This window comes from Watersipora subatra, chromosome 4, assembly GCF_963576615.1.
Source record: "Watersipora subatra chromosome 4, tzWatSuba1.1, whole genome shotgun sequence".
In the NCBI taxonomy this organism is placed as follows: Eukaryota; Metazoa; Bryozoa; class Gymnolaemata; order Cheilostomatida; family Watersiporidae; genus Watersipora; species Watersipora subatra.
In genome coordinates this window covers 11,769,724-11,784,897 of record NC_088711.1, presented here as the reverse complement: position 1 = coordinate 11,784,897, position 15,174 = coordinate 11,769,724, and the positions used below count along the sequence as shown (strand labels likewise).

Here is a 15,174-nt window from a genome sequence, read left to right as displayed (position 1 = left end):
CACTTTTATGTACTCTTTGTTATTATTAATGCAACATATTTTCTTGAATTTTTATTCAACGTTTGATTTTCATTCGGTTCTATTAATTCATTTTTCAATGTAATAAGTAATACTTTATCTGGCCATGACTTGCTAATTATTTCACACTTAAACACTTTTACAGTTGTTTCATTTTTTCTCTTAATTTATTTGAACTGCACAAAACACATTTCTCATGATATGAAGTTCTAAAGTTATGATGGTAATTGTTGTACATATTAAATAAAAATGAATTTTCTGTGCAAAGACTTTTTATTACCCGGGAAACGCCGGGCATCCAGCTAGTATAATAATATAATTCACTATTAATAACCAGTAATTATGCTAATGGAATTCAACACTTAAAACATAGAGCAAACATTTGATAAGTCCTAAACAATACATTCCCTCTATTATAATTATAATAATAAGTTAATGTTATGAGGTAAACTCAGTAGTTTGATCTTAAATTTGCCTATGAACATGTTGAAAAACTTTGCAATAGTTAGCCAATAGGGAAAAGTGAAAATCCTTATTTGTGAAATCATCTAGCAATTTTATAATATTTTATAAATTTTAACTTTGATATTTGTCAAAATAGCATAATATGAATGTTCCTTTTTTAAGTGGTGATCTACTAGTTTGCTATAGGAGTAATTTACTCAAATAAAAATATTACCTTGTAAATGTTGTAGCATTCACACAAATTGTGTAACGAAGCCATGCCATGAAAACCAATGAGAACCACTCTCTAAGGTTGTCCAAGTGTGTCTTGGTTCCATACCGTCCCAAGCACGTTCTCAAGTAAGTATGCAGTATTTAACAGAATTGGAGTTTACCTGGAGATGCAATCTCTCAATATCTAGCAGCTCAATATATATTAGTTAAATATCCACTAATGTAATATATTCTATATCGAAAGATCTTAAATATATTTATTCTAAATAGCGAAGGGTGGTTGTAGCGCAAAGTTTTTGTTAGATACCATGAATGGATGAAATCTGAAGAGCTCCAAGAATTAACCGCCTCTGAACCACTGACACTAGAGCAAGAGTATGAAATGCAGAAATCATGGAGCGAGGATGATAAAAGTATGTGAGTTCTATGCTGAGAACATGCTGTGTATTTGTGTATGTTGCGTGTAGGGCATTAATAATTACCGCCCTACACACAAGATCGGTTGGTAATGTGTAGGGTGTAGAGTATTAATAATTAATGCCCTACACACTACCAACAATGCTTGCCTAAAGCAAAAAGTAGTGTTGTTGGTCATCAGAAATCGTAGATCCAATTTTTGGATATATCATTCCGTGTGCAAAGCCTTTAGCCAATGTTTTTACATTTGCTTACTGGCTGTGTGATGACTAGAATTAAAAATACTTGTTGGACATGCAGACCTCACTAGCACATAGAAGATCAATGCTGCCAGTTGGTAAGGTTCAAGAAGACTTGCCATAACTAGCAACAGAGAGTATTTTTCAAGGTGCTTAAAATTCTCTGCTCTCTAAAAATAGATACAAAAGTGATAATCGCTTTATTATTTTTATGCTTTGAGATGCCTGAATTATTACCATAATAGTAGTACGAGTGATATCAACTGGCATGAAATGTTCATCAGCAATGGGTCAGGTCAATGATGAAATATAAAAGCATATCGTAAACCTCTAATTAAACACCGCCTCTATTTGACCGCCACTGTAGAGGAAAGGTTGAAAAGTAGAGCGCCATGATGTTCAATTAGAGGTTTTACGGTAGATTTGATAAAGTTCACCCATTCCTATCTCCTATCAAATGATCAGGCCCTGTTGTCATCGCCTCTTCAAACCAAAGTAGTTAATCCTGTTGCAAAGTTGTCTTATATGTTAAACCTCCTTCTCAGAGATGTAGTCGATATAATATACAATGTAGACCCTTGTTTTGTCTATCGTCGTGATTCAATAGTTGTGAGTGTTTTTGAGTTATCTAACTACGACAATGCAATTTGTATAGTATAAATGATCACGAATGGGCATATTTATGGAATTTATTTTGTGCTTTTTACAGAATGCACTTTTATAATCTTGGATGGATCTAAGCTCGCCAGTGACTTTGGCAATGAGGTGGATACAATGGTAGGGGACGTCAACCTTTTCTTCAATGATGTAGACTGTAGCACGAGTGCAGAGATAGAGATCATGGTTGCTGGTAAGTTATAATGTAGTCTATATTGTATTCACTGTGAATAGAAACTTATTAAAGCTCATATCAGTGGAGCCACCAGAACTGAAGAATAATGTTTAAGGTGTTAGTGTTGGTATCTGTTGTAGATTATAATTTCAGAGCTGTTTTGACGAGCTCTTCACCTGGTATCAGTCAGAAAACCTCATTTCAAAAAGTTTCAAAACTTTCATTTCACAAAAAATTCTTAGTGCTAATACATCTTCAAATGAAAATATCTAAACTTATTTTAGTTAAAAACGATTTCAAACATTTTCATGCGAAAATGTATAATGTTCTCATTCTTTGCATGGCCAAATCATTTTTTCTGTCACCATATTAAGTATGACAAAAACAATGAATTTCAGTTTATTGGTAGTTCTTGAAGTTGTTGCTGTTATGCGAGCTAATGCCAATGCTACATGATGTTAAGAATGCTGACTTGATGCTCTATCAGCTGGTTATTCTTTGTAATAATTATTATTGTCAAGTCTGATATAGCTGGTGATTATATAATGTACTAGTTAAATGCCCGGTTAATAAAAAGGTTTTTGCACCGATATTTTATATTTAATCAACATATACAGCAATTACCATTCTAACTTTTAAATGAAGGTGTTTATTTATTTCTGTGTGTGCTATAAGTTTTATTAAGTTTATGCTCTAACTATATTATATCTATATTTCTCGAGGTCTGTTGTCTGTCCAGCTATAGCTATTCATTATTATCTTGGAATAAAGAATCCATATCGCAGAAGATTTGACCTTGGACTCTCCGGTTCGTCAGTCCAATGCCTTACCAACTCAGCCACACAAGCTTGATAGATTCATTAGGCGATATATTTCACTGTATGGCAGCAAATACGCTACTGCTTTCCGTCATGTCGCAAAGTGAAGGCGTAACGTCATGAAAAGCAGTAGCTCTTATTAGCAAATTCACTCAAATTATCCATTGGCAATGTGCCAGGCTAATAGCAAGTGGCAGGCAACTCTTTTTACCTCTCATTGTTTATAAGCTGATTTTTAACACCCGGACAATGCCGCGTAGCATAGCTAATATATACCGGTATATTAATCTAAGTGTTCGTTGGTTTGTTTGTCGTATGTCCAGCTATAGCAAAAAAGTTAAAAGAATGAAAAGCTGCTTCGCCTTGGAATTGAGCTTGGAAAACCAGTTTTGCAGACAGATGCGCTAACCATTAGGTCACGCGGCCACCTTGCCATACTATGGAATAATTGTGGACATCCTTATTACATCTGCCAATTTTTAATGGCACGCAAAACTGCCAGTGTACTAGAAAAACTAGGTGTCCAGATTTTCCCCAAAATGCTGTTAACCTATATATATATATATAAACCTCAGTGTTTGTCGTTTATCTGTTGGTCTGTCTGTTGTGTGTCCAGTTATAGCAAACGTTTTAGCAAAGAGAGATGCATATTGGCTTGAATTTATTGCTCCATTTTGACTTTTGATATTTTTTCCCATTTATCCTAGGGTGTTTAAGGCGGATGGGAGAAAAAAAATTTTTCTCAAGGGTTTTTACCATCCAGGGAAAAACTTTTCAACCTTGATTCAGCTACGCGGGCTACTTGCGATACAGTGGATTAGTTGTGCTCATAGTCATTACACTGGTTAACATACGCTTAACGATGTTGCGTGACACATAACTTCACTAGAGCTGGCTTCACAGCTTTCACAGCTCTCATTATAGTAAGTTTAGCAATATACTAGCTCAAGTTACTCAAATAAGCCAATTTGCTAATTTGAGAAGACAGGGTAAAACTTAGCCAATGATAGCTACATTACCTGCCACTGTTTAGAAGCAGTTTTTTATTACCCATGCAACGCCGGGCATTCAACTAGTATATGTATATATAGCATAAGCTTAACTAAATCTATAGCACACACAGAAATAAACAAACACCTTAATTTAAAAGTTGGAATGGTAAATTTTGTATATGCTAATTAAAAATAAATGTTCTTTGCAAAAACATTTTTTGTTACCCGTGCAACACCGGGCATTCAACTAGTATGCATGTATTTATAGAACTTTGGGAAGTCTGGGCACGTATTTTTTCTTTGTAGTTCAAGCGTGCTAACTGAAGTGGGAAGCGTGCATATTTTAACTAATCTTGTTTCTATGTTATTTCTTATGTCCAAAATTATTGCATGGTATGGGAAGGTGGCTGTGTGACATAGTGAGTCTGAGCTCAATTCCAGTGCGAAGCGGTTTTTTAATTCGCGCGTATTTTAATCGCTGTAACTGGACATACTACAGACCAATGAACGAACCAACCAACAAATGAACCAGCAAACACTTGGATATATAAATATAAATTTTTTTTTTCAAAGCAAATAATTTTATTCATAATTATAAAATCATTTGCGCTTTTATTAGCGCCATTAATAATGCTGTGATTTTGTACCCAGTTGTATATTCTCAGTACACGGTATATTGTACATGGTTATACATGGTTTATATGTGAAGCGGCATACTCTCATACATGTATGGTATATAATTAGCATATACTATGTGCTTTCAGTGCATGGTATATCGTGAGTACAGGCGGTACCCTACTAACAAGCATTTGAGTTACGAACAACGGTAGATACGAATGGTATTGTGCGTGCGTCAAAAATTGTTCGTAAAGAAAAGCGGTAGACATGATGTTCGTACAGAGATGGCGTGAGCTAGATTTTGTATTGTATTCATTTAATGTATTTGCATCCACTATTTAATGTGGTTGGTGAAAAGTCAAAGGCTTCTAGTGATAGTGGAAATGTAAAAAGAGGCAAGCCATTTCATTTGAAGCTAAAGTGGCAATAGTAAAGAAGGTTGATGCTGGTGAGAAGATGGTGAGTGGTGCACCTGCATATAACATGAGTCGTTCGACCGTCGGTACGATTTACAAACAGAAAGACCGTATCATGGAGCGCGTAAAAGGTGCAGTGCCGATGCAATCCATGATCATTGACAAAAAAAGAGGGAAAGTCTTGGAGGAGGTGGAGAAACTTCTCGGAAGAAGTACAAAATAATGAACTGAGGCAACTTACAAACAAATTCGCTTAACGAATGGTCGTTTAGAACGCATCTCATTCGCAAGTTCATGTTTTCAGTCTTCTGTATGTGCTATGTGTGGTTGTAGAAGCAGACACGAGAGGTAAAGGTATAGGCAAGGAAGCAACACTGGCTATGATGCAGTACGGAATAGCTACACTCGGTGTAACCATCTTTACAGCTAAGATCGGATACAACAACAAGCTCAGTCTCGCATTATTTCATCGACTTCATTTCAAGGAGGTAAGCTCTTACGAAAATGATTTGTCACACAAAAATAGTACAGTCATACCTCGACATATGAGTGCCTCAATATACAAAAAAATAGAGGCACAAACAAAATTTCAAGCAAGTTTCTGGCTTGAGAAATGAGAAACCTTTGAGATACGAGTATACAAGGCGGTTTTCGATAGCCGCTAAATAGCCAAGTATGCTAGAGGCCATTTTCGAACATAGCAATGTTCAGCCCTTCTCATCAAGTCAGTTTGAAAAAAGTTTCACAAAGGTCGACTAAAAGTTATAGTGAAAGCGAGGCAAAAAGGGTTAAGCTGGAAAAAAATTATAAAAAAAAAATAAAACGGAGACAAAATTAGAATTTTTTAGTGAAAGATTAATCAAAATTTAGCTTCAAGTGTGTGTTTGGTAAGCTAAATCCATTTACGTTAAATTCAAAGTTTCTATTATGTTATATGGTGTCATAAAAGTCTAGTGTACCAAATGAGTTGCTGTAAAGTTTCTCTCACACCGCTGTTAGCCGCTATGTCTGTCTTGAAGGTAAGAACTCCATACAGTAATGTTACATTTTATTGCAGATCCATAACCACTAAATAGGTTACTCTATGAGGGTAGGTACTGAATTACAGCACCCATAAACATGTTTTTCCATTATAGCATTTTGTTTTTAGGCAGTTTTCTCACAGTGTGAGAATGGATTAATTTGTAGTTAGTTATTTTATATAGAAAATAGTGCTTTGAGATGCGACAAAATTGACATATCAATTCAGTACCAGAATGGACATACCTCAACAGTCATGTCGAGGTATGTCTGTACTGCCATTTGTTGCTTGGTACCATTCTGTCTAAGTTTGGCAATCGTCTCTCAATTTTATGCACTTCTAGAAAATAACATATTAAAAACTAAAACAATGTTTATGAATAAAATTATGGAATTATCTACATTATTATGTTGCATAGTACTGTGAACGTTCATAAACAATGCTGGGATTACAAAAACTTTCACTGGACTCAAGCGGATGAAGGAGTGATAACATTGCTTATCACAGCGATACAATATGTTCTCTTATCAACAGACACGGTGTTGGAATGTGACTGAGTCCTAGCATCATTTATGCTGGTTTAATTAGATTTAACAAAAGACAAAGCTATAAACAAAATTCACCAGTTTCAGAGGCTAGATTTCAAATATTGGCCTATGACCTGTAGCATATAGGAGCTACCTATATGCTACAGGTCATAGGCCTGCAGCATATAGACATTGGATTTTATTTTTATTCACGCCGTTTTTGGAAATGGACAAAAAAAATCATAAATTCCATTACCTACTATCTGTAAAAGCATATTTGAAGTCAAAAATTATGGCAATAAATACTAATGCTTAAAATATGTAATGTAAAGCAGCCAGTGCATAGTTACATGTAAAGATTCACACATTGTTGGATATTTTAGTGCCAAGCCATCAATGGTATAAGTTATATGGCATTAATTCAATCTGATTGACTTTAAAGACAGATAACTGTATTTGCATGAACACAAAAGATTTTCAGACGAAGTCAAAGATCTGCTGGAGTAGGCAATTTTATATGCCAATTAAAATAGAATCCAAATACATGTACATGTGTAAGACACACTGACAAGATTAAGTAATCTCTATCATTGTATATTATAGATGAACAATATATTCTTAGAAATAGTTGTCAGGGTATCTTGTCAGTGTGATACTGAGTGTCTTACACAAGTACATGTATTTGCATTCTATTCTAATTGGCATGTAAAATTGTTGTTCGTACAAAACACATCATTTAGATCGGGTTACAACCTGCAATTTGTCTAAAAAAGGCATTTGTTTATCAAATTGGGAACTTGTTATAATATGTAAAGTATATGTAGAGTATCTTTGTGTTGCTGATAATGCTCACCTCACAGCAGTTAGTGTTTTGTCTACTCACATGATCAATAACGCCACAATGAGTTCCCTTACAGCGTGCAATTGTATAGGTAAACTGCCAACAAACCATTACAGCTCTGACTTATTGTGCATTATTTACATGACAGGAATTACTTACAGTTTGATCTTACTTAGCATTTGTAAAATGTAGCAATAAATTTCAATAAATTGTTTCAATAAATTGTCTATGCTTCAAATTAGTTGTAGGTATTTTAGAGCACTGGTCCCTAACCTTTTTCTAACTGCTGGCTGGTCAACGCTTGACAATTTTACTGCAAACTGGGGGGGTTGAAATAATAACGCTCTGTTATTATTTCACCCCTATCATATTTCAACCCACTGATTAAAATATTAATAAACAATATTATTTTTTAGTATTATTAAAATTATTAATTTTAATAAAAAAAAAAATTAGAGGCCTGTTTTTACTCATTTTGCATTATGGGTTAAATTTGAGCACAAGTGAGGAAATTAAGGCCATTTCAAAATAAAAGATTGTTTGACTGGATAATCGTATCAGACTTGGATAATAAATAAAACAGAAATTACTTCTTGTGCGGCCCGGTACTGATTGATCCTTGGACTGATACCAGTCTGGTGATTGGAGACCACTGTTGTAGAGAATTTATATTGTGTATTGCAGCTAATAGATGCAATAGATTACTTGTTTTAGATTGTTGTTAGTAGCCTCTGCTTCTCTCATAGGAGCCAATTCTTAAGGTAATAGGGTGCATCTCTAAGAGAGGTTTAAGGATATTTTTTGTTGCAGGTCAGCCGGAGTGAGGCATTCCAGGAAGTTACACTAGAGCTGGTTGTAACCGAAAGCGTAAAATCATTCATTGGTTCATCTCTACAGGAGTACTTGGTTTCTGCTTATTCAGAATAAAGTTCACTATATTTAGACTGGCCAATCAGCATCCTCCTCTAAATAATAGTTAAAGGATCAGTTATGACCAGTTAATAAAAGATATGCTATGGTGTCTATATGGTAAAATAGATACACATCGCTTTTAAAGCCTCTTAAACCTAGAGAGATGGTGGTTCTTTGTAGTGCTCATTGCGCTACAGGCATTAGATTTTCAAGCAATTTCAATGTCATACCTACAGTAAGTGTTCATGGAATTACATTATGGTAGAAATATTACTACATCTAGACAAAATAAACAGCTATATTTCGCTCTTTCTTTTCTGATCTGCCAATGTTTTGAGTCTCCTAACCTATTGTAATTCCGAATTGTATTTGAGCTGTGCTGTTTTCTTTCCAGCCATTACTTCATCCGTTGAACAGCTCAAGGCAAAAATCGCTAACAATATAAGATTCAAATTTTCTTCAGCTCTAAAATTGAAGAATTAGTAGAAAACCATACCTGATATACATGTACTCTGAGAATTTCAAACCAGTGACAGCTGATAGACGGTCAGAGGAGAAATCGTAGGATATAAATTGCATTTACTGACGAAAGCAAATATGATTGGTTTGAATTGCTTCTATATAATTACATTGCTGTCTATGCTTACTCCTGGTTCATTGAAAAAATGCTTGGACAAGAATTGCCTAACAATTTCTATAATCATACCTAGTACTGAGTCAACTAACAATTCGTAGATAAAATTATTGTTCACAGACTATATTGTTAAGCTGCAGACCTACAAATGGTCAATGTTATTACCCTGTTATGTGAACTATATGAGATAGAGCATTAAGTATAGTTAATGCTAATATATCATAGTTTATCAAATGTCTCATGTATAAACCAAACCTTGAAAACGCCAAACATGAGGGTGTGTCAAGCGATTATAAAATTTTGTTTATCACTTAAGCTACAACGATAAATCATTTTTACTCGGCAACTACTTTCTGAAAAAAATGATAGATGGCAAGATCAAATCGTGATTGAAAATTTTAGTTGATGTCGTTGGTATGGACTATAGAGAAAAAAATCAGCTTGAGCAGAAGAAAAAAGGAGGGATCCTGTGGGAATCAATGAGTAGTTGAAACATTGGTGATTTAGTGTTGTCCATTAAACAGCAAAAAAGCCACACCTTTCATTTGAGTGGCATTATCCAATAAAATAAAATAAATATTGTGTTTGTACAAGCTTGGTTCACACAATGTTGAAGCAAAAAGTAAAAGGGCATTTAAAAAACTTAACTAGTTATATGTATTTTCAAAAACTATGTTAATATATTTGGCTTCTTGTTAATAATTCTTGCACATCACCTCAGCTTGTTGCTCTCTGCAATGATATACAGCCCCCCATGGGGGCTGTATATCATTGTTCTACGTGAGAGTACCTCCTCTACAACATTTGGACTATCGACCAGCCATAATTATTTAGTTTCACAAATTTCTATCTGGTACCATAACTTTTGCGTAGTAGTTAACAAGAAGATGCTTGAACACTGAGTAAAGCTTTAGAGATGAATTTTAGAAGTTATTAACTAAAAGCCTCTGCCATCACCGAACTAGCATTGATTTAGTCATCTGATATATCCCTATCACATACAGGATAGGTCAGCACACACGCACTACAATATTGATGAATGCTTTGGCTCCACACTCATATTACCGCTTTTATTGCGGTTGCTTTTGCTAATGAGGTGTTACAGATATGCAATCTATGTTTGTTTAGCATTATCGAAGTGTGTGAGACTTATAACAGCTCAGCTGAGTACAGTTTAGTTGTTACAGTATGATAACATACACTTTTACGGATAAAGTATAACACTGCTTGCAGTACACTGAATGAGGTTTCTCTACCTCACAAGCTTTGGCTTTCAAACAGTTTCACACGTCATTGAAAATCATGCAGTTATATTTTGGGATGAGAGATTTTCATGAACTTCAAATTTATTACGAGTTTAGAAGTGGTTCTTCGATGGAGTTGTTCTCTTTGTAGCAACAATGACAATTTTGGCTCATTGAACATGACCTATGCTATTAGTGTTCGTGATAATATCACTTTATGTAGCCTCGGAAGATTGTGTGGCTCCTTTAAATAATGGTAAATATTAATACATATATATGGTAACTTTTCACCAGTTGTTCATTTACCAAGGTTAGCTACTATCAAAATTAATGTGCTTTCCTGAGAAATGAGTGAAATCTGCAAGTTCATGTAACTGCCATGCCGAGAATCTCAAAGGTTGAATGCGCAAGTATTTTCCTATAGTATTAATATGAACTTAAATGCAAGATTGCCCATTTGCCAGCAAGCCATTTATCAATCAATATACTAAAATAACAGTTCTTGCTTATACAAGTAGGGAACAGCACTTACTCAGTCAAGGCTGATCAATACCTCCATGTTTAATTATAAATACGACGTTCAATAGAAAAGCAAGTTTATCTGGTGCGGCTAATGATTCAATGAGATAACACCATAGCTATAGGCGAATTGCTACTAATTGTAAGCTGCCTTGTAACTTCTTGGCATACCTTTTGACACTGGTTATTTTAACCAAAAAATAATGCCATCTAAAGCAGACATTGTTATAAATGGTAGACACCAATACTGCTTTGGCCAAGTACTTTTTTATACTAATAACCTGAACAACTGGTGCACTTATGCCACACGAATGCTCCTTTAGTAACTCAAGTTGATACTACGGCTACATATGTTAATCTAGACACACGGAGAGATTGATTTTTGTATTATTAGCAGAGAGACGTCGGATGTAAATCAAGATGCATCAGATGTCTATGTAACTTCTCATTAACTGCCTTACACATATGGGTCACTATGTGGGCCATCATATCTCTGCTACCACTCATACAATTGTCCAAAATTCACCAACTCTTATTCAAATGACCCTTTATTAATATGTAACCAAAAATATGAAAATAGTGAATAAAACTATTAACGTATACAAAACAGTAAAAAAAGAAACAAACAACATCAATAGAACTATTGGCAATATGATGGCAGTCTAATGCGAGTGAAACTCGTGCGTGCAGCAGTGCAAACAGTGTAAAAGGTGAAGCATTTACTCAGTACTCAACTGTATCAAAATCAGAGTGGCTTGTGGGAAAAGCAGCACATGGGCTGCTGTCCGTGTCTTCATCTGTAGTCACATGATTTACCAGGTGTGACAACGCGTCGTTGATAGCATCGGCAGCAGTAAACAACTCACTGAACTGTCTCTTTGTTCGACTGCTGTATACAGAAGAGGAAGTGGATGATATAGAATGCTGAGGTGTTAACTTTGGTGAGGCACTTGCTGATCCATTAGCATACATCTTGTCATGCCGTGGACTGTGACCTAGTTCTCTATGATGCAAAGAAGCCACTTTGTGTAGTGGAGATGAGTGCTGGCTATTTTTTGCACCATCTCGAGACTTGAGTAATCCCATTAGTCCTTCCAATTGTTCTATAAGGTCACGGCGACCATCTTGAAGCTTATTCATCCGACCTTCAAGCTCTCCTTTGTGCTGCTTTAACATTTGTAATTCAAATATCAAATTGGAATTTGAAAATGATCCATCTTTTGCTTGTCGTAGATGCTGTATTTCCTCCATTATCTGCCTGTTACTTGCTTCCAATTCATTGATGAGGTTTTGGTGATCTTTGAACTCGGTGGTCAATTGAAAGGAGTCACTGCTGCTGGTGAGAGAATTTGCAAGATTTTGCTGCTGGTCTCGATCTGAAGAAGTAGTTTCATAGCTAAGTAGCGTGGCAGCGTATCTCGCTATTAAATTATGTTCATCATCAATCCGTGGAAACTCCATTACTCATAGCTCATTCTGCAAAAGTTTGAAGCGAACATAATGAACAGCATTTTCACCACTAACATATGGTTTAGTATTAGGTATGAGTAATTATTTAAAGAATGACAAAGCTCAATTTTGTCAAATTATAAAAAAGGCACCGATGGTAGTATGAACACACATGAAATAAGGCCTAGGATTAAATTTTTTATCAAAAAAAACATCCAATTCAGCTAAAATAGTGTTACTCAAAAATTAGCTAAGTTAAATCTGTGAAGTCGGGAATAAATCTATACGCAAGCAAACCCAGTTTTGACGGGCACCATAATGATGGATAAAACTGAGAGTTAATTGTATCACAACAGTCACCTTTTCAAACAGAAATATTTATAGTAACTGTAGTTTTTAAATCTGACGGCAATACTAGTCTGATCCAGCCTAGTATTGCCGGCAAATATGAAGTGGCCGGCAAATGAACAAATATGAATAGGTAATGCCTAGATAATCATATTGATGTATTCCAAATATACGATACAATATGCATGTATAACTTTTTAATGGCATTAATAATCATCAACAATATGTTTTGCTACATGCCAAAAGAAGTGTCAATCGAAATAAACAAAGACGCTGTAGCTGATTTAGTTGAAGTTTTTAACAACAAATAATTAGTAAACAGTAGAGGAAATACGTAGACCCAAGCACACGTTAAAAACTAGATTGTCAATCTTCAAAATCAGACAATTGAAATACGAGTATTCTTACTTCTACGTACAATTGCGCTAAAGTAGCTTATTCAGATGATCTAATATTGGGTCTTAAAACGTTGTATTGCAGGTAAACACAAAACAATTTAAAAGTCATAACTTCTCGCAGTAATTTATCTATCATACAGCTGTCAAACCGGAGAATTGTTTAAAAAAATTACGAATGTGTTTGAAAAAGCATAATTAGCGGACCAATGCGGCTTTACTATATTTAGCCACAAATCTAACAGCAGTAAACTAAGCGTTATTCAAATCAAACGATAGCATGATAAACTAAACTTAGACATTGTTTACAATTACCATGATTGTCTTGCGATGTTTATTAGAAACCTTTACACCTTCATCTAGGTTTATAAAAAAAACATGAATTTGTCAAAGAGATGCGGTATATAAAATCGTAAGGGAAAATATGGAGTAACATTTTTGACAGAAAGATGGCTAAGATTTAGCGAGTGCAAATGAAACTATTTTGCGCAAAACCGATTTGTCGATTCCACCAAGCTCCTTTAGTAAGCTAATCCGCCCTGTCGAAATGCGACACGTAGTTTTTTGTTGCTTTGTTCATTTCTGTTATGAAACTCTAATAAAGATGTACATTACGTTAAATAAGTGGTTGCCAGAAATAGTAGTGTTTATGACAAAAAACTGCTTTTCAGCAATTATTTCTGCATTGGATTACTAAGGGTAGCAGGGATATTATAGACATTAGTTTTTCAACTACTGTACAATTGAAGTTTAGAGAATCCTTAATAGAATATAAATATGTGGCGTAGTGAACTGGGCTCATCATGCGTCGGACAAAATATTTGGTCATACTATACTGCATATTGTAGGGTGTGGGATAATTATTAGACTGTTATAAATTAAAAGAGAAGAAAAAGAATCCAGTTACTAAATATGAATGTGTTGTGGTTAGGTACTGTTGTTGATGTAATGTCGCGTTTTGGCATGTGTTGTTGAGCCAAACCTTTTTATTTGTCTAAATTTATTTAATTTGCTCTTTTTTCCAAGCAGAGCCAAATTAAGGCTTGCCCGTAGATAGTTAAAAGGTATGACGAGCCTTCATATACAATTTATTTAATATGGCAAAACTGCTGGCTCGTGACCATGGTATGTTTTCATCTTGCATTCTTCTGACTTTTTAGCTTTAACACGCTTGCTGATTATCTTTGCTGCTCCATCCCCCTTTTTCTGATTAGTTGGTCAATATCAGTTTGTTTTTGGTGATGTTCAGTTTAAAGGATGTCAATGTATTGCTCTGGTGTTGATATCTGTTCTATTTTTTTGATCCTCTTTTTATTCAATATGCATGTTCATTTGGTAACTGTATGCTGTAACCTATTGCATACCAATGGGCTCTGACTCTTCAGTGGATTTTGAATGATTTTTTCTCACCTAATGTTTAACATTGTAGCTTAAGCTCTTTTCAGATCACAATCATTTGGTTAATATTACAATTAGTTTTTTAGTAATTTTTCAAATATATTTACAACAGAATTGATTAACATTTGAAGTTGCATACAATTTTGATTCTCCTGAGTGGTATGGCTAGGAGGGATATGCCAATATTGTTATTTCTTTATTTAAATTTTGTTTAGTAATTTAAAGCAAATAATTAAGTTTTTACGTGATCACTCAGGTGACCACTCTGAGATTTGCACTGTAATAATCCTTAAGTTACAAGCTTTCTGGCAAAAAGTAGTTGTAATTTGAGTAAGCTTTGAAATACACGAGATCCATGTACACACAGAGTTAATAAGATTTTACTGTTAATTTTTTCCAAAGAGACAATTATGTTTTTTATAGTTCCATAAAAGTCAGTTTTTTGTTGATGTTGGAATTATTATGTATGAAGTATCTAAAAACCATAGAGTTAATAGAGACTAGATTGAGTAACTCTCATTTGGGTTGGTACTAATGATGAGTCATAAAAAAGAGAAACGATCTGTGAGAAACAAAAAAGTATTGAACCTAGGAAGCAAGTGCACCAGCACAAGGCTGTTGCAATTGTGTATATCTTGTATAAATTGAGTGGCTAATCTAACTACTGTGATTTTTAGTTCAAGTTACACTAATTTGTTCTGTCATCTCAAAGGTTGACTCACTTTGTTCTGTCTTGTACTTGTCAATTTGCGGAGGAAGTAGTTTGGCTATGATGTTGAATTAACGTTGCGGCAGTCACAGGTAAAATTCATTCTACAAGCTGAAATGTGAGAAAGGGCCAGAGACATGTTGAAATGT

At 34.7% G+C, this 15,174-nt stretch overlaps 2 protein-coding genes across 4 annotated transcripts; one reads left to right on the top strand and one right to left on the bottom strand.

Annotated features, from left to right (window-relative positions):
* The first annotated feature begins 706 nt into the window (after window positions 1–706).
* On the top strand, window positions 707–9,121 carry LOC137393410 (alpha/beta-tubulin-N-acetyltransferase 9-like). The gene is made up of 5 exons (XM_068079959.1): window positions 707–822; window positions 1,000–1,109; window positions 2,062–2,202; window positions 5,362–5,516; window positions 8,228–9,121. Exons 1-5 carry the CDS (start codon window positions 746–748, stop codon window positions 8,342–8,344), a joined length of 600 nt encoding a protein of 199 aa, XP_067936060.1. The 5' UTR covers window positions 707–745; the 3' UTR covers window positions 8,345–9,121.
* Window positions 9,122–11,256: 2,135 nt separating this feature from the next.
* On the bottom strand, window positions 11,257–13,329 carry LOC137395152 (dystrobrevin beta-like). Of its 3 annotated transcripts, none has more exons than XM_068081978.1 (2): window positions 13,234–13,329; window positions 11,257–12,202 (listed from the first exon to the last, which is right to left on the bottom strand). In XM_068081978.1, exon 2 carries the CDS (start codon window positions 12,185–12,187, stop codon window positions 11,450–11,452), a length of 738 nt encoding a protein of 245 aa, XP_067938079.1. In that variant the 5' UTR covers window positions 12,188–12,202; window positions 13,234–13,329; the 3' UTR covers window positions 11,257–11,449. The 3 variants fall into 3 exon arrangements, with proteins under 3 accessions (XP_067938079.1, XP_067938078.1, XP_067938080.1); XM_068081977.1 differs by lacking the exon at window positions 13,234–13,329 and adding an exon at window positions 12,932–13,115; XM_068081979.1 differs by lacking the exon at window positions 13,234–13,329 and adding an exon at window positions 12,942–13,115.
* Window positions 13,330–15,174: the final 1,845 nt, after the last annotated feature.